This window comes from Pan paniscus, chromosome 20 (assembly GCF_029289425.2).
Source record: "Pan paniscus chromosome 20, NHGRI_mPanPan1-v2.0_pri, whole genome shotgun sequence".
In the NCBI taxonomy this organism is placed as follows: Eukaryota; Metazoa; Chordata; class Mammalia; order Primates; family Hominidae; genus Pan; species Pan paniscus.
In genome coordinates, this window is record NC_073269.2 from 24748864 (window position 1) to 24768410 (window position 19547).

At 40.6% G+C, this 19547-nt stretch overlaps 1 protein-coding gene across 1 annotated transcript in view; it reads left to right on the top strand.

The window, feature by feature from the left end:
• The window catches only part of ZNF93 (zinc finger protein 93), a 69447-nt gene that overhangs the window by 22949 nt on the left and 26951 nt on the right, over positions 1-19547 (top strand). Inside the window, 3 exon segments of the mRNA XM_034944161.3 lie at positions 2666-3877; positions 3880-4020; positions 4076-4154. Of these exon segments, the coding sequence (XP_034800052.1) occupies positions 2666-3877; positions 3880-4020; positions 4076-4154 (1432 nt within the window).

Here is a 19547-nt window from a genome sequence, read left to right on the forward strand (position 1 = left end):
GTATTTTCATATGATCATGTGTTGTTTTCTCGTATTATGTTATTTTCAGTGGAAGAAACTTCTTTCAGCATCTTTGATAGGTAGGGCATATGCAGTGCCAATATACTTTCTTAGGATTTGGTTATTTTGGAAGGACTCCTTTTTATATGATAGTACAATTTTGCTGATGGTATTATTTTCTGCAAAAATTTTGTTTGATAAATTCACTGGTTATCTTATAAGACTATGCTTATAAATGACACATCATTTTTATCTTGCAGCACCCAAAATTCTTTTCTTATCTGTGATTTTTGAAATTTTGCTTATAGGTGTGTTTGTGATAAATATCTTTTTGTGTATCCTAGTTTGTTCAGCTTCTTCATGTTTACATTATTTTTTCTTTTAAGAAATTTTTAAGTTATTTTTGTATTTTTTATATCCATAATTTTTGTTTTTTTCTATTTTAATATTTTTTCTTGTTTATCCTCATTTTTCTGATCTTCAGTAGTGGTCTGTGTTCCTATTTCACTTACTGAATATCATTCGATTTCTTTTATGTAATTAATTAATTTAGTTATTTTCTGAGACAGAGTCTCACTCTGTTGCCCAGGCTGGAGTGCAGTGGCATGATCTTGGCTCACTGCAACCTACCCCTCCCAGGTTCAAGTGAGTCTCCTGCCTCAGCCTCCCAGTAGCTGGGATTACAGGTGCATGCTGCCACATTTGGCTGATTTTTGTATTTTTAGTAGAGATAGGCTTTCACTCTGTTGGCCAGGCTGATCTTGAACTCCTGACCTCAAATGATCCACCCACCCCAGCCTCCCAAAGTGCTGGGATTACAGGCATGAGCCACTGTTCCTGTCCTATTTTATTTTTTTTTGAGACAGCCTTGCTCTGTTGCCCAGCCTGGCCAGCAGTGGTACAATCACTCACTGCAACCTTCCCATCTTGGGTTCAAGCATTTCTCATGTGTCAGTCTCCTACGTAGCTGGGATTACAGGCACATGCCACCATGCCCAGCTAATTTTTGTATTTTTAGTAGTTACAGGGTTTCACCATGTTGGCTAGGCTGGTCTCAAACTCCTGACCTCATGTGATTTTCCTACCTTGGCTTCCCAATGTGTTAGAATTACAGGAATGAGCTTCCAAGCTTGGCCTGTTCAATTTATTCTGAATTTAAAAAATTACTTTATTCACTTTTTATGGCTGCTTTTGAAAATTTTATAATTTTTTTGATGGGCCATGTTGCTTAAATATTTTGTATACATTGTAATCTTTGAGTGAGATTCAGGCATTAACAAAAAGCTACCTGTTCCAATCTTTATAATATAGTTTTGTCCTTGTGTAGTCTGAAATCAATTGTTTTGGCTAGAGATTCTGGGAATTTCTCAAACATGTTTTTAGGATGTGTCTTGTCTAAAATTTTGTTTATTGTTTAGTTAAATCGGCTTATTCATATTTCTTCCTAATAATCAGTAATCACTTGCTACAGCCATTCCTGTTTGGATTACTGCAGTTTCTCTGCTTCTGTAACATTTACCTTTAGACTCAGCAGACTCAAACTGTCATTCTAACATATCACTATTTCAGCATTTTATGTTATGGGAGACATTAGCTGGTGTCTAAAAAAGTTCATAGATGCCAGAAATAAAGATGTATGTGCCAATATTTTTCTTATTTTTAAAAAAGAAACCAGGAGTTGGCAATTTGTATTTGTGTGTGTGTGTGTGTGTATGTGTGTGTGTGTGTGTGTGACAGAGTCTCACTCTCTTACCTAGGCTGGAGTGCAGTGGCAAAAATCTTAGCTCACTACAATCTCCGTCTCCACAGTTGAAGCAATTCTCCTGCCTCAGCCTTCAGGTAGCTAGGATTACAGGTACCTGTTACCATGCCTGGCTAATTTTCTGTATTTTTAGTTGAGATGGGGTTTCACCATGTTGGTCAGGCTGGTCTCAGTCTCCTCACCTTAGGTGATCCACCTGCCTTGCCTTACCAAAGTGCTGGGGTTACAGGCATTAGCCATCATGCCTGGCCAACAATTTAATTTAATTTAATTTTTTTTTTTTTTTTTTGAGATGGTGTCTCACTCTGTTGCCCAGGCTGGAGTGCAGTGGTGCAATCTTGGCTCACTACAGTCTTTGCCTCCCTGGTTCAAGCAATTCTCTGCCGCAGCCCTCCGAGTAGCTGGGGTTAAATGTGCCCGCCACCATGCCTGGCTAATTTTTTGTATTTTTAGTAGAGACAAGGTTTCACCATCTTGGCCAGGCTGGTCTTGAACTCCTGACCTCATGATCCACCCACCTCAGCCTCCCAAAGTGCTGTGATTACAGGCGTGAGCCACCATGCCCAACTGGCAATTTACTTTTAAAAGCACAATGTTATACTGGGCAGCAGGAAGAGCTGTGTTGGTTATAACTAACAGAGCTTTCTTTTTCTTCTATGTGGTTATTTGCATTCTGCTCACCTGGGGCCCTTTACACACTTAACTCATTTATAAATTTTTTACAATTTTATTTCTGTCACTATGTTTTTGTTACATTTATGTGTCCAGGAAGAAATCAGAACTGGTGGTATTTTGCTATGTCATCTTGCTTATGTAGTTTGTATAATTTTATAGGTTAGATTTGTAATGTATATTTATCTGAGTCTAGCAATTGAAGTAATGTGTTTTTATTGTTTCTTTTAGTTATGAGTTCTCATTTTGCCCAAGACCTTTGGCCAGAGAACATAAAAAATTCTTTCCAAATAGGGATGCTGAGAAGATATGAAAAATGCAGACATGACAATTTACAGTTAAAAAAAGGCTGTAAAAGCGTGGGTGAGCATAAGGTGCACAAAGGAGGTTATAATGGACTTAACCAATGTTTGACAACTACCCAGAAAGAAATATTTCAATGTGATAAATATGGAAAAGTCTTTCATAAGTTTTCAAATTCAAACACATATAAGACAAGACATACTGGAATAAATCTTTTCAAATGTATAATATGTGGCAAAGCTTTTAAACGGTCTTCAACCCTTACTACACATAAGAAAATTCATACTGGAGAGAAACCTTACAGATGTGAAGAATGTGGCAAAGCTTTTAACCAATCTGCAAACCTTACTACACATAAGAGAATTCATACCGGAGAGAAACCCTACAGATGTGAAGAATGTGGCAAAGCCTTTAAGCAGTCCTCAAACCTTACTACACATAAGAAGATTCATACTGGAGAGAAACCCTACAAATGTGAAGAATGTGGCAAAGCCTTCAACCGATCCACAGACCTTACTACACATAAGATAGTTCATACTGGAGAGAAACCCTACAAATGTGAAGAATGTGGCAAAGCCTTTAAGCACCCCTCACACGTTACCACACATAAGAAAATTCATACTAGAGGGAAACCCTACAACTGTGAAGAATGTGGCAAATCCTTTAAGCACTGCTCTAACCTAACTATACATAAGAGAATTCATACAGGAGAGAAACCCTACAAATGTGAAGAATGTGGCAAAGCCTTTCACCTAACCTCACACCTTACTACACATAAGATACTTCATACTGGAGAGAAACCCTACAGATGTAGAGAATGTGGAAAAGCTTTTAACCATTCCACAACCCTTTTTTCACATGAGAAAATTCATACTGGAGAGAAACCCTACAAATGTGATGAATGTGGCAAAACCTTTACCTGGCCCTCAATCCTCTCCAAACATAAAAGAACTCATACTGGAGAGAAACCCTACAAATGTGAAGAATGTGGCAAATCCTTTACTGCATCCTCAACTCTAACTACACATAAGAGAATTCATACTGGAGAGAAACCTTACAAATGTGAAGAATGTGGCAAAGCTTTTAACTGGTCCTCAGACCTTAATAAACATAAGAAAATTCATATTGAACGAAAACCCTACATAGTGAAGAATGTGACAGATCTTTTAAATGTTCCTCCACTTTTAATTAGCATAAGATAATTCATACTGGAGAGAAACCCTATGAATGTGATGAATGTGGGAAAGCCTTTAACCAGCCCTCAACTCTTAGTAAATACGAGAGTTTATATGGAACACAAACCCTACAAATATAAAGAATGTGACAAAGCTTTGTAAGGAAGTTCTCAACCCTTATTACACATAATTCATACCAAACAGAAGCCCTACAAGTGTGAAGAATGTGGCAAAACCTATAAACCTATAACAAGTTCTCAATTCCTTTTTTTTTTTTGAGATGGAGTTTCACTCTTGTCACCGAGGCTGGAGTGCAATGACATGATCTCGGCTCACTGCAATCTCTGCCTCCTGGGTTTAAGCCATTCTTCTGCCTCAGCCTCCCAAGTAGCTGGGATTACAGTTGCCCAACACCACACCTGGCTAATTTTTGGATTTTTAGTAGAGATAGGGTTTCACAATGTTGGCCAGGCTGGTCTCGAACTCCTGACCTCAGGTGATCCACCTGCCTTGGCCTTCGAAAGTGCTGGGGTTACAGGCGTGAGCCACCATGCCTGGCTACAAGTTCTTAATTCTTAAGAGACATGGCGATAATTCATGCTGAAGAGGAAATCTAGAAACCTGAAAGATGCAACAGTGCTTTTACCAACACCTCCACATTTCCTATACATAAAAATAAATTATACTAGTGTAATACCCTAGAAATGTATACAATGTGACAAAGCCTTTATATGATTGTCATACATGATTGTAGGTGATATAAGTCATACTGCCAAAACTACTGTAAGTGTGAAGAATGTGGCAAAATATTTTATTAGTGCTTATACCTTATTTCACAGGAAAGCTCTTATCCTTGAGAAAAATTGTGCAAATACAAAGAATATGGAAAAACCATTAATGCCTACTCACATCTTACTGAACAGAAGAAGGTTCATAGTTAATAAAGCATTAAAAGTGCAATTACTGTCAAAAAATCTTTCAGAAAACAGAAGTCTTTAAAGTGAAGAATATTTATTCTGAAGACAGCCATTACAAATATAAAGGTGGTTGTAGTGCCTTTACTTGTGTCACAGATCTTAGTGCACACATTTAGTACTAGAGGAAAACCCTGAAGCAGTTGCTCAAGCTTTGTTTCAGGGAATCAAGGGAATTTATATTGAGAATAGTACTGCAAATGTAATGAATGGAAAGACTTTTCTTTTCCAAAAACTACAGCTTGGAAAACACCAGAGGGTTTATACCAAAATATATTTTTTCAGATGCAGTAAATATGAAAAAATATTTAATTCAAAATTGATTCTATGTAAATATCAGAGAATTTTCCATAGAATAATTAAGGCACTGACACTTCAGACATTACACTAAATCAGAATGTTCAGTATAAAAACTAATGCATAGCTACAGCTGTTAGATAAATTATTTCTATATAATTTTTTAAAAAGTGGATTTTTGAAGCACTGTAATTACATTGAAAGTATACTTGTTTTCTTGAAAAAATTTTTTTGAAAAGTGAATAATGATATAATACAGCTTTCACATTGCTTTATGCTATTATTTTATTCCTATTGTATTCACATGTGAAAGCATGTGATCAATTGTTGCTGCATTAGAGATATTAGAGATTGTTTTTTATTAGTTGGGCATTATGTATGACCTTTTCTATAAAAGAGTAAGGACATTAAAATGTAATATGCATGATGAAAATATAAGTGGAGAGGCTCTTTGTAGTTAACTGATAGTAAGTAATGTGTAAGGTGGGGGTTCATGTTCTCATTTCTATAATCCTAGCCAATGACTTAATGTTGATGCTTTGAATGTCTTTTGGATGGTCTAACCTACATTAACATGTATGCGGAACATCTTAAAACTTTTTTTCAAAAATCATAATGAATTATTTTATTAATAAGCAAAGATAAAAAATAAGGTGGGGTTTCAGAGTAATGCTTTTCTACATTATAGTGAGAGAAAGAAATTATTAATTATAGTTAAATATTAAAATACAGCCAGGTATATTTATTAGTTTAGACAGGTTTTAATATAATGTTTATGGTTTTTTAAATATAAAGTTGTATGGGATGGGTGCAGTGGCTCATTCCTGTAATCCTAGCACTTTGGGAGGCTGAGGCAGATGGATCACTTGAGGTCAGGAGATCGAGACCAGCCTGACCAACATTGAGAAACCCCACCTCTACTAAAAATACAAAAATTAGCTGGGCATGATGGCACATGCCTGTAATCCCAGCTATTCAGGAGGCTGAGGCAAGAGAATTGCTTGAACCTGGGAGTTCTCGGATTACAGGTGTGCGCCACCATGCCTGGTTAATTTTTGTATTTTTAGTAGAGACGGGGTTTCACCATGTTGGCCAGGCTGGTCCCATACTCCTGACCTGAAGTGATTCGTCCACCTCGGCCTCCCAAAGTGCTGGGATTACAGGCATAAGCCACCGCACCCTGCCTATTTTTTTCTTACTGAAATTTATTATTAGTATTTGTGGGTATATTGTATGTGTATATATTTATGCCTTATATGGTATATTTTGATTCAGGCATACAATATGTAGAAATTTCATTAGGGTAAATAAGATATCCGTCACCTCTAGCGTTTATCATTTGTATTACAAACAGTGTAATTATACACTTTTAGTGCATAATTTAATGAAGCAGGTGGATTGCCTGAGGTCGGGAGTTCAAGATCAGCCTGGCCAACATGGTGAAACCCCGTCTCTACTAAAAATACAAAAATTAGCTGGACATGGTCATGCATGCCTGGAGGCTGAGGCAGGAGAATTGCTTGAACCCTGGAGGGACAGTTTTTTAAATAAGATTAAGGACTGAGGACTGGTTGGGGCTCATAAATAATATGAGTAAAGTGTTAGCCAAAACAGAAGAAAAAGGGGTGCCCAAACAAGTCACCTTAAAATTTGATCCCTGTGCTGTCATTAATAGTAATAAGTTAGGAATAAGGTGTGGTTCTCTTAATTAGAAAAGAGGCTATATGGCAGAAAATAAAAACAACTGTCATAAATTAGCACTGTGTGGAAATAAATGTAAATACTGGTCTTGTGTCATTTAGGCCACTTGGATAAAAAAAAAAATGAAAAAGATCCATCCCACCTTCAGAAAGGAAAAAATGGCCCTTCCTGTACTAAGGGACAATGTAACCCCTTAGAGCTAGTAATAACCAATCCCCTTGATCCTCGCTAGAAAAAAAGAGGAGCATGTGACCTTAGGAATCGACGGGGCCAGACTGGATCCTCGAGTAAATATCTTGGTTCGAGAAGTTTACAAAGACTCTCCTGAGCCAGTGTTTCAAACTTTCTATGATGAACTAAATGTGCCAGTACCAGAAATTCCAGGAAAAACAAGAAATTTGTTTTTGCAATTAGCCAAGCATGTAGCCCAGTCTCTCAATGTCACTTCCTGTTATGTATGTGGAGAAGCTGTAGTAAGAGATCAATGGCCATGGGAAGCCTGAGAATTAGTACCTACAGTACCTGATGAATTCCTGGCTCAAAACAATCACCCTGATAATTTCTGATCCTAAAAGCCTCAATTATTAAACAATATTGCATAGCTAGAGAAGGAAAAGAATTCACTCACCGCGTAGGATGACTTAGTTGTCGGAGACAGAAACTGTATAATGGTACCACAAAAACAATCACTTGGTGGAGTTCAAATCACACAGAGAGAAAATTTAGTAAATTCTCAAAGTTGCAAACTGGACCCACCTGGAGTCCCACCGGGACTGGACAGCCCCCACTGGATTATACTGGATATGTAGGCATAGAGCTTATGACAGATTACTGACCAGTAGGCAGGTAGTTGTGTTATTGGCACTATTAAACCATCTTTCTTCCTACTGCCCATAAAAACAGGCAAACTCCTTGGCTTCCCTGTCTACGCTTCCCGCGAAAAGAGAATCATAGCTATAAGAAATTGAAAAAATGATAAATGGCCCCCTGAGAGAATCATACAATATTATAGGCCTGCTACTTAGGCACAAGATGGCTCGTGGGGATACCGGACCCCCATTTACATGATCGACCGAATCATATGGTTACAAGCTGTCTTAAAAATAATCACTAATAAAACCAGCAGAGCCTTGACTATTCTGGCCTGGCAAGAAACTCAGATGAGAAATGATATATATCAAAATAGATTAGCCCTCGACTACTTGCCAGCAGCTGAAGGAGGGGTCTGCAGGAAATTTAACCTTACTAATTGCTGCCTACACATAGATAATCAAGGGCCAGTTGTTGAAGACATAGTTAGAGATATGACAAAACTGGCACACGTGCCCATGCAAGTGTGGCATGGATTTGATCCTGGGGCCATGTTTAGAAAATAGTTCCCAGCGCTAAGAGGATTTAAAACTCTTATAATAAAAGTTATAATAGTAATAGGAACCTGCTTACCGCTCCCTTGTTTGCTACCTGTACTTCTTCAGATGATAAAAAGCTTCGTCGTTACCTTGGTTCACCAAAATGCTTCAGCAGAAGTGTAATATATGAATCACTATCGATCTGTCTTGCAAGAAAACATAGGTAGTAAAAATAAAAGTGAGAACTCCCACTATTGAGTGAGAGTCTCAAAGTGGGGGAATAAGGGAGGAGACCACCCCTCATATTGTCTTATGCCCAATTTCTGCTTCCAAAGAAAGAAAAAGTAAAAACTAAAAGGCAGAAATGAAATCCACAAGCAGACAGCCCAGCGCCACACCCTGGGCCTGGTAGTTAAAGATCAACCCCTGACCTAATCGGTTATGTTATCTACAGATTACAGACATTGTATAGAAATGCACTGTGAAAATCCCTATCCTGTTTTGTTCTGATCTAACTACCGGTGCATGCAGCCCCCAGTCATGTACCCCCTGCTTGCTCATTCAATCATGACCCTCTCACACACATCCCCTTAGAGTTGTGAACCTTTAAAAGTGACAGGAATTGCTCACTTGGGGAGCTCAGCTCTTGAGACAGGAGTCTTGCCAATGCCCCTGGCTGAATAAACCCCTTCCTTCTTTAACTCGGTGTCTGAGGAGTTTTGTCTGTGGCTCGTCCTGCTACACCCTCTCCAGGATCATGGGCCATAGTTCCAGGGGAGAACCCTACCAAACTAAAGCTAAGAAAATTTACCTATCTTCCATCTGTTCTGTTACTCCTTCTCCTTTTCCCCTTCTATTGCTAATCCTCTCGTTATTAATGTAACTAGGTTGGGCTCACCCCAAACTATTTCCTTTAGTGCTTGCCTCATTATGCCCTGTGAAAATCTCCAGAGTCAAAAACAGCTCTCAGCCTCAGAGAAATATCTCTGTCACTTTTGGACAAGAGGCTCCCCCTAACACGACTCCTGTTCTTTAACAAATGTAAAAAAAACAGGCCTGCCACAGCTGGAATGATGTTTTATAAACAATCGAATATCAGGGCTGGACCTCATCAACAAGTGGTTGTATGTCCTTAAAGCCATGTATTTGCTTTGCTAAAGGAAACACTCCTTCCAATTGCCAGTTTAACCGATGTAATCTGGTGCAAATTTCTTTTCTCACCCCCACTTCTATGGATCCTAACCCCACTTTGATTTGAGCTGCTTCTATGGCATAAGACCCAACTTGGCTGGCACAAATCTCATAGGGTCTTTCAAAATGCGTCTAATCATCCCTCATGCTCTTCGCTCCCTTCCCTCTCTTCTAAGCTCTTTTCTAACCAGACTGTCATATCTTCTATGCCCAGTGATAAGAATAAAATAGATATTGTAAAAGTAACTAATTTAAGGCAAACTCTAACAATTAAAACAAGAACCAAGATACAAATGCCTGGTTAAAATGGATCAAATATTCTGTGCACACATTAAGCAAAAGCAATTGTTATGCTTGTGCACAGAATTTGTGCCAGAGGCCCAAATTGTCCCTTTCCCACTCAGATGGTCTTCTAGTTGACCAGGCATAAACTGTATAGTAGCTCTTTTCCAAGACCCCACAGCCTAGGGTAATAAATCCTGCTGAGCTCTCTCTCTGCTATTTCTTAAAGTCCAGCACCCTGTGGGTCAGGCCCCAAGAGCCATCCAGCCTCCATCTCCTAGCGTCAATTTTACCTCGTGTCTCTCACGACAAGGGGAAAACTTGGCATTTCTTGGAGACCTAATGGGATACAGTGAGCTTAAGCCTTTCCAAGATCTTACTAGTCAGTCTGCCCTTGTTCATCTTTGAGCAAATATATGGTGGTATTGTGGTGGACCCTTACTGGACACTCTGCCAAGTAACTGGAACGGCACTTGCACTGTTGTCCAGTTGGCTATCCCTTTCACTCTGGCATTTCATCGACTAGAAAAAGAAAAACCACAACACTGTAAAATAAGAGAAGCCCCTTATGTGTCTTTTGACTTTCAAGTTTATTTAGACACAACTGGAGTCCCACGGGTGGTACCTGATGAATTCAAAGCCCAAGATCAAATAGCTGCAGGATTTAAATCAATATTTCCACGGGTAACTATTAATAAAAATGTAGATTAGATAGATGAATCACATCTATTATAATCAATATTGGTTTATTAATTACACCAGAAATGCTGTCAAAGAAATAGCCGACCAATTAAGGCCTACTAGCCAGATAACTTAGAAAAACAAAATGGCCCTGGACATAATATTAGCAGAAAAAGGTGGAGTTTGTGTTATGATTAAAACTCAATGTTGTACCTTCATCCCAAACAATACTGCCCCCAATAGGAACATAAAAAGGGCCTTACATGAACTTACCACTTTATCCAATGAATTAGCTAAAAATTCTGGGGTCAATAACACGTTTTCAGAATGGCTAGAGAGGTGGTTCAGTAAATGAAAAAAATCATAGCCTCAATTCTTACTTCTCTTATAGTTGTAATAGGTGTACTAATTCTTGTTGGGTGTTGTGTCATACCATGCATCTGTGGGCTAGTACAAAGACTTATAAAAACGACACTTACGAAAACCTCCCTTAGTTCTCCTCCACCTTATTCAGATAAACTTTTCCTTTTAAAAGATCAAGTCAAACAACAAAGTAAAGGTATGTTTAAAAAGTTTTAAAAAGCGTGTGGTCGCGGTGGCTCACGCCTGTAATCCCAGCACTTTGAGAGGCTGATGTGGGCGGATCACCCGAGGTCAGAAGTTAGAGACCAGCCTGACAAATATGAAGAAGCCCCATCTATACTAAAGATACAAAATTAGCTGGTCGTGGTGGCACATGCCTGTACTCCCAGCTACTTGGGAGGCTGAGGCAGAAGAATTGCTTGAACCTGGGAGGCAAATGTTGTAGTGAGCCAAAATCGTGCCATTGCACTCCAGCCTAAGCAACGAGAGCAAAACTCCATCTCAAAAAAAAAGTTTTTCTTTAATTATAAAAATTAAAAGAGGGAAATTGTAAAATACAATAAAATTCCTCTTCAAAGGTTTAGTCTTAACTTTCTTGTTCTTTGTTCTCAAACTCAACTTTCTTGTTCTCCATGCCTCCTTGCCCCTAGTTACTGTAACAACCTTCCTTCCCAACAGCTCTAATCAATAATTCACATCTGTTCCCTTGATTACTCACTCTGCAGCCTTCCCACCCTTCAAAACCACACGTCCCACCACTGTGACTTATACATGCCCCTTCCCTTCCTTATTTGGAAAAATATTTACAAATAGCCAATCGGGTCAGTTTAGATTGTGGGGTCCGACCCTAGCCCATGGGGGAGTAACACAGAGGAAGAGACTTTACGTTAAAAATAAAAACCCCTTCCCTCCTTTGTTCAGGGTGCTCTTGCGATCGTGATTAATGCAAACAAAAACCTTTTGCAGAAGTAAATTGCCTTACTAAAAAAACTTTTGCCTGAGTACTGGTTTCACTTTGCGACACCGAACACTTTACTTCCAACAGTATTATTAATATGACAACAAAATACTTCTGTTCACCTTTTCAATACATTCAAAAAGAGAGAGTAAAAAAGAGAATGTTCCCATGCTCTGGGGTGGACGTGGCTCAGCTCAGGGAGGAAGCCCTGCTGAAAAGGCTGCAGCTTAGGCTGTTAGTCTTCTTCACTCAGCCCAGCATGTGATCACATCTTCTGTCACTCAGGTCCTGAGGGGGCGGGGCCTTAAGAATTATCCAATCAGGGACGCTGGGCTGGAAACGTCCAATCAGGCAAGCAGCCGGACCGAACAGGGCGGCTTCTGGTTTGGCGGGTCCTTTGTCTCTCGGTGCAGCCGGAGCTCCAGGTCTCCTCTTCAGTACTCTGTGTCCTGTGCTCCTACAGGCCCAGCCTCTGTGGCCCTGTGACCTGCAGGTATTGGGAGATCCACAGCTAAGACACCAGGACCCCGGGAAGCCTAGAAATGGTGAGAGTGCCGGTCCGACATCCCAAGCGACGGGGAGGGGCTGGTTGGAACCGGTGGAAAGTGACGGTGGCGGGACTCAGGTATCCCCGTAGTCAGCTCCACTATCTGCGCCGGAGTTCTTGCGCAGCTCGGCCTCGGTTCCCTTCAGCCATAAGATGGCGGCTGCGCTCATAGCGCAGCCCCCAGGCGTCCTGTCTCTTCACTGTGCGGTGACTGTGCCCTGGCCTGGAGCCCTCGCTGGGCAGCTCCGCACTCGCAGCGCCGCTTCTCTCCCAGATTGTGCAGAGACCACGGGAGAGTCGTCAGGGGAGAATCCTGACTCGGAGTGCGGGTTCACGAATGGGAAGAGCTTTAGTGGGTTGGGTTCACAGTTTCTCTTTTCTCCTATTAAAAATTTATGGGGCTGGGCAAGGTGGCTCACTCCTGTAATCGCAGCACTTTGGGAGGCCGAGGCGGGCGGATCATTTGAGGAGTTGTTAGGGCAACTAAGTTCCTCTTCAGAGACTCAACTTCCTGGTCATAAGTTGTAAAAATTGTAAATCAACCCTACCCCTTCTTTTTCCCCATTCTCCTTTTCTCAAAACATCGCGCGTTTACCCTATTTGGAAAAAGTTTGTGTCTAGCCCAACCAGGATCAGCTTAGATTGTGCGGTGGGACCCCAGCCAACATGGGAAGGACACAAAAACCGAAACTGCGTTAGGGTTAAATTCCCCTTCCTGGCCCAGCGCGGTGGCTGATGCCTGTAATCCCAGCACTTTGTGAGGTCGTGGCGGATGGATCACAAGGTCAGGAGTTCTAGGCCAGCCTGGCCAACATGGTGAAACCCCATCTCTACTAAAAATACAAAAATTAGCCGGGATTGGTGGCAGGCGTCTGTAATCCCAGCTACTTGGGAGGCTGACGCACGAGAATTGCTTGAACCTGGGAGGCGAGGTGCAGTGAGCCGAGAGCTTGCCATTGTACTCCAGCCTTGGTGACAGAGTGAGACTCCGTCTAAAAAAAAAAAATAGACATCTTAAAATTTCCTTCCCTTATGTAAATACTGTGTTTGAGTAATTTCACGGATTTTTCAAACACTTAGTTTCAAAAACCAAGTGAATAACTCTGACATGACAAAGCTTGAACCTAGTGACTCCAAGCTAAGGCTAATATTAAGCCTAAAACAGAAGGTTTTTTTTTTTTTGGACAGAGTTTTGCGTTTTGCTCTTGTTGCCCAGGTGGAGTACAGTGGCGCAATCATGGCTCACTGAAATCTCCACCTCCTGGGTTCAAGCGATTCTCCTGCCTCAGCCTCTCAAGTAGCTGGGATTACAGGCATGCACCATCATGCCTGGCTGATTTTGTGTTTTTAGTAGAGACGGGTTTTCTCCATGTTGGTCAGGCTGGTCTCGAGCTCCCGGCCTCAGGTGATCTGCCTGCCTTGGCCTCCTGAAGTGCTGGGATTACAGGCATGAGCCACAGGGCCCAGCCAACAGGACTTTATAAAGTCCTATTTAGCTTTTTCTGGGGAGCCTGCCCTGCAGATGTCCCAGCCTGTTCACCGCAGCCATGGAAGGAGGCGTTATTCTGAGAGAAGGTACAGAGCCCCAGAAAGCTGGGGCCCCACAAGCAGATGCAGTTAAGGTTAAGATGAAAGGAAACTGGGAGGATCTTTTTTTTTTTTTTTTTTTTTTGAGACGGAGTCTCGCTCTTTCGCCCAGGCTGGAGAGCGGTGGCGCGATCTCGACTCACTGCAAGCTCCGCCTCCCGGGTTCAGGCCATTCTCCTGCCTCAGCCTCCGGAGTAGCTGGGACTACAGGCACCCACCACCACGCCCGGCTAATTAAAAAAATTTTTTTTTAGTAGAGACGGGGTTTCACCGTGTGAGCCAGGATGGTCTCGATCTCATGACCTCATGGTCCACCCGCCTCGGCCTCCCAAAGTGCTGGGATTACAGGCGTGAGCCACCGCGCCCGGCCTTTGGGAGGATCTTACTGACGATGAAGTTGTTATTGTTTTGAGGAACATTTTAGACTTTGTAAAATAAAAACGTTAATTTATGTAAAAAATGAATTTCAAGAAAGTATTACAACAGGAGGAAGTACCAACTAACTCTAAGATCTTTATGGCTTGCAAAAATGTAGGCAGAAAAGGGCTTTTCTCCCTAGGGAGGAGCAAACAAGATTAGAAAGGAGGTGGGAGGGGAATGGCAAATGGAGGGTGAAAAAGTCAGATTTTACATCAGAGAATGTCTTACCCTGAAATCACCATGTTCTTAGGAGGGATGTAAAGTGGGGCTGTATGTTGACTCAGAGTGAGGGTAGCTCAAAGTTCAGGAGCCTGAGGGAGGGAGATAAACCTAAGTAAAGTTTGATTAGGAAATATTTTATTTTAGGCTTGGCCCGGTGGCTTATGCCTTTGGGAGGCCAGCACTGGGATTACCAGTGCTGGTAATCCCAGCACTTTGGGAGGCCAAGGCGGACAGGTCACGAGGTCAGGAGATCGAGACCATCCTGGCCAACGTGGTGAAACTCCATCGTTACTAAAAATACAAAAATTAACTCAGCGTGTTGGCGCGCACCTGTATTCCCAGCTACTCAGGAGGCCGAGGCAGGAGAATCGCTAGAACCCGAGAAGCAGGGGTTGCAGTGAGCCAGATCAAGCCACAGCACTCCAGCCTGGCGACAGAGCAAGACTCTGAAAACAAACAAAAAAATATTTCAGGCCTGGCGGGTGGCTCACACCTGTAATCCGAGCACTTTGGGAGGCAGAGGCAGGCGGATCACCTGAGGTTAGGAGTTCAAGACCAGCCTGGCCAACGTGGTGGAACCCTGTGTCTACTACAAATACAAAAACTAGGCGGGCGCTTGTAATCCTAGAAACTTGGGAGGCTGAGGCAGGAGAATTGCTCGAACCCTGCAGGCAGAGGTTGCAGTGAACCGAGATTGCGCCGCTGCACTCCAGCCTGGGCAACAGAGCGAGATTCTGGCTGGGAAAAAAAAAAAAGGAAATATTTTATTTTGACCACTGAAGACAAATACAGCTGATTTTTTTTTTTTTTTTTTTTTTTTTTTTTTAATGAGAAATAGGAGAAAATGTGCAGAGTGTGTGTCTGGCTGTGTGATAGGTAAGAAAAGAGAGCACTAAGTCATAAGGGAAAGAGTGTTTTTCTATAAACTGTTTCTGGAGCACACAAAGGACGGAGAATTGTATTAATCACAAATATTTTCCAGGATTATCTATGTGTTTCATCTTTCCTCATCTCTTTTCTTTGTTCTATGCATTTCTTCCTTTTGGCTTTTCCTGGGCTGCATCTTATATATGAAACCAGTAAACATAACTACAGTGTTTTGCTGAGTTCTGTGAGTAGCTCTACCAAATTGTTGAGTTTCATGGAGGTGATAGGAGTCCCCAGTTTTTAAACAGTAGCTCAGAAGCATAGATGGGCCCATGGTGTTTGTGTCTGGCATCTGCAGTGAGGACAATGTTGTGGGACTGAGCCCTGAATCAGGGTCTGTGCTGACTCTGGGTGGTGTCAGAATTCAAATGTTAGACAATGAGTTGGTGTTGGAGAATTGTTTGATGTTCAGCAAACTACAGATTTGGTGCCAGAAAAAAGATATCATGGAGCCCTGGCCTGGAATAAAACTCTGGGTGTTTGGGAATGGGAGGCTCTGGTCTCCTCTACACAGGCTGTCACGCTGCCCATTGTCCTGCAATTCCAGGTCTTCTCCCAGGGTGAGAGATGACTGAAAACTTAGAGAAAAGGAGCTCTGATGACAGACTCCCTTTTCTCACAGCTGCCACCACAGGATTCCCACCCACTCACAAAAACACACACACTAGACATTGACATGTCCACACTTCTCCCTGAACTACGCACTACCCTCAGGAACCTCACCGTGGCATTTTTGATCTGTGTTTTTTTCGAAGAACCCACAAGTGTCTACAGGTCCCCTGGCATATCCCCACCCCCAGACACTGAATCTGCACCAGCAACCTGTTTTCTCCACCAACCTAGGGTCTGGACCACCTGTTCATAATCTCACCTGCCTGCATTTGCACGGAAATAAATCAGGGTACAGCCCCACCTGGGCCACTATCTGTAGCAAAAATCAGTCCTTTCACCTACATTGTGCTCTCTCTCACTCAGGGATTTTTTTTTTCTTTTAGCTTTTATTTTTGGTTTGAGGTACCCATGTGGGTTTGTTATACAGCTGAAATTATGGGGATTTGGTGTGCAGATTATTTTTTCACTGAGGTACTAAACATAGCACCAAACAGGTATATTTTCTGATCCTCTTACTCCTCCCACCCTCCACCCTCAACTAGGCCTCAGTGTCTGTTGTTTTTCTCTTTGTGTTTATGTGTTCTTATTATTTAGCTCTCCCTTGTAAATAACAACATGCATTTGGTTTTCTATTTCTGCATTAGTTTTCTAAGAATAATGGTCTCCAGCTTCATCAATGTTATTGCAAAGAACATGATTTTTTTTTTTAAATGGCCACAGAGTATTCCATGATGTTTATGTACCATATTTTGTTTTTACTAAATCTTTTATTTTTGGTCTCACTTATGGCCCAGGCTAGAGTGCCATGGCATGATATTGGCTTACTTTAGCCTCAGCCTCCCAGGCTCAAGGAATTCTCTCCTACCTCATCCTCCCAAGTAGCTGAAACTACACATATGCATTACCACACCTGGCCAATTTTTTTTTTTTTCCTTGGAGACAGAATTTTGCCATGTTGCCAGGCTGGTCTCAAACTTCTGAGCTCAGGCAATCCACCAGCCTCAGCCTCCCAAAGTGCTGGGATTACAGGCATGAGCCACCGCATCTGACCATACTGTATTTTCTTTATTCATTCTACCATTGATAGGCATTTATGGCCTGTCCATGTCTTTGCTGTTGTGAGTAGTGCTGCAGTGAACATGAATGTGGATGTGTCTTTATAATATAATAATTTATATTTCTTTGGCCTGACAGGGTATATACCCAATTATAAGGTTTCTGGGTCAAATGATAATTCTGTTACTAGTTCTGTGAGGAATCGCCACACTGCTTTTTACAGTTGTTGAACTAATTTACACTCCCACCAGCGGAGTATAAGCATCTCCTTTCTCCTTTCTCTGCAACCTTGCCAGTATCTGTTACCTTTTGACTTTTTAAAAATTGCCATTCTGACTGGTGTGCGGTGGTATCTCATTGTGGTTTTTCTTTAATTTCTGTAATGATTAGTGATGAACTTTTTTTCATATGCTTGTTAGTCACATGTATGCCTGCTTTTGAAAAGCATCTGTTCATGGTTTTTTTTGCCTACTTTTTAATGAGGTTGTTTGGTTATTCTTGTAAAATTGTTTAAGTTCTTAATAAATTCTGGATATTAGACCTTTGTCAGAGACAAAGTTTGCAAATATTTTCTTTTATTTGGTAGGTTGTCTGTTTACTCAGTTTCTTTTGCTGTGAAAACCTCTTTAGTTTAAATAGGTCCCATTTGTCAATTTTTGCTTTTGTTACAGTTGCTTTTCGTAGCTTCATCATGAAGTCTTTGCCAGTTTCTGTGTCTAGAATGGTATTTCCTAGTTATCTTTCAGGGTTTCTTATAATTTTAAGTTTTTCATTTAAGTGTTTAAATTGTCCTGAGTTGATTTTTGTATATGATGTAATGAAGGGGTCCAGTTTCAGTCTTCTGTATAGTGCTAGGTAGTTATTTGAGCACCATTTATGAAATAAGTAATTCTTCCCACATTTCTCTTGTCAGCTTTGGCAAAAATCTGATGATTGTAGGAGGGTGTCATTATTTCTGGGCTCTCTATTCTGTTGGTCTTGTGCACTCATGGAATTTTTTAAAACATCTTTTTCTCTTCTGCTTTTTCCCCCATAGAGATTCTTTCAAGTGCATCTAGTGTGCAAAATTGAGGTGTCCAAGAGTTCAAAAATTCTTTAAAAAGTTCCCCCCAAAATTTTGCTATTCTCTCTTCTCCTTAGGGTTTTAGATTATATATAGATGTTTTTTCTGCTTTTTAAAACATATATGTAAATCATATTAACAGCTAAATAAACTTTTTGTAATTTTTTCTGACCCCAGATTGTCTTTATCTAGTACTTCAGATTTATTGCTTTGTTTTGGCTTCTGAAAAGTTTATTTTTTCCATTTTTAGTCCTTCAAAGTAGACACAGATTTGTTTAGATAAAAGCTCATTTTAGGAGCACACAGAAGCTTAGCACAAAACTAGGATTAAATTTAGCAATACCGAATGATAAAGACTAAAAGATACTAAGTTCCATTGACAGAAACCTGATTATTCAAGTTAATTATCAAATATTTGCAGGCTGAAGTGCTTATACTGCAAAAGCAAAAACAGTTCAGTGTGTAAACTGAACAGTGGAGTCTGTAGTTGTGCCTTGCTTTCTATTTATTACTTCAGAACAATTAGCATAGTTATGTGTAGTATTTGCAGACAACCTGCATTCATATAAATTTAACAGCATTTTCTTTCTTTTTTTTTTTTTTGAGACAGAGTCTCACTCTGTTGCCCAGGCTGCAGTGCAGTGGCATGATCTCAGCTCACTGCAACTGCTGCCTCCTGGGTTCAAGTGATTCTCCTGCCTCAGCCTCCCGAGTAACTGGCATGCATCACCACACCTGGCTAAGCTTTTGTATTTTTAGCAGAGATGGAGTCTTACCATGTTCGCCAGCTTGATCTTGAACTCCTGACCTCAGGTGATTCACCCACCACAGCTTCCCAAAGTGCTGGAATTACAGGTGTGAGCCATAAACAGTATATTCTACAATAGTATGAATATAAAGCTGCAATACTTACTTTGAATGAATCACTTAAATGGTTATTTTAATATTGTTATTTATACTTTTGAAATATAAAGTGTTTGAAGTATAGTTGCAATTTTTTAAAATGCTACATACATTACTACTAGTACATTAAAATATTCATACTTATTTATATCTAATATCCAAAGAAAATTTACTACCAAAGTGTTACAGTTAGTCTGACATGTTTGTTACTTTATTCAATAGGGGTCATTATGGGTAAACACAATTTTAGTATCTTTTGTTTCACTAAATTGGAACGCTGCTATTACAGGACAAATAAAGACAGGTGATGTGGCCACCAAAAACCATAATAGCTCTTCAGTTAACTGTGTTACAAGCTCTAATATGTTCCACTGTATGAACACAGTCAGATTCTATTTCTTCATGAAAAAGTGTTGTTGGAAGTTGACGGATGATTTCCATATAGAACCCCCATTCAATGGCTAGAAAATGAGACTGCAGCAGAGATGGAAAAGAAACTTTA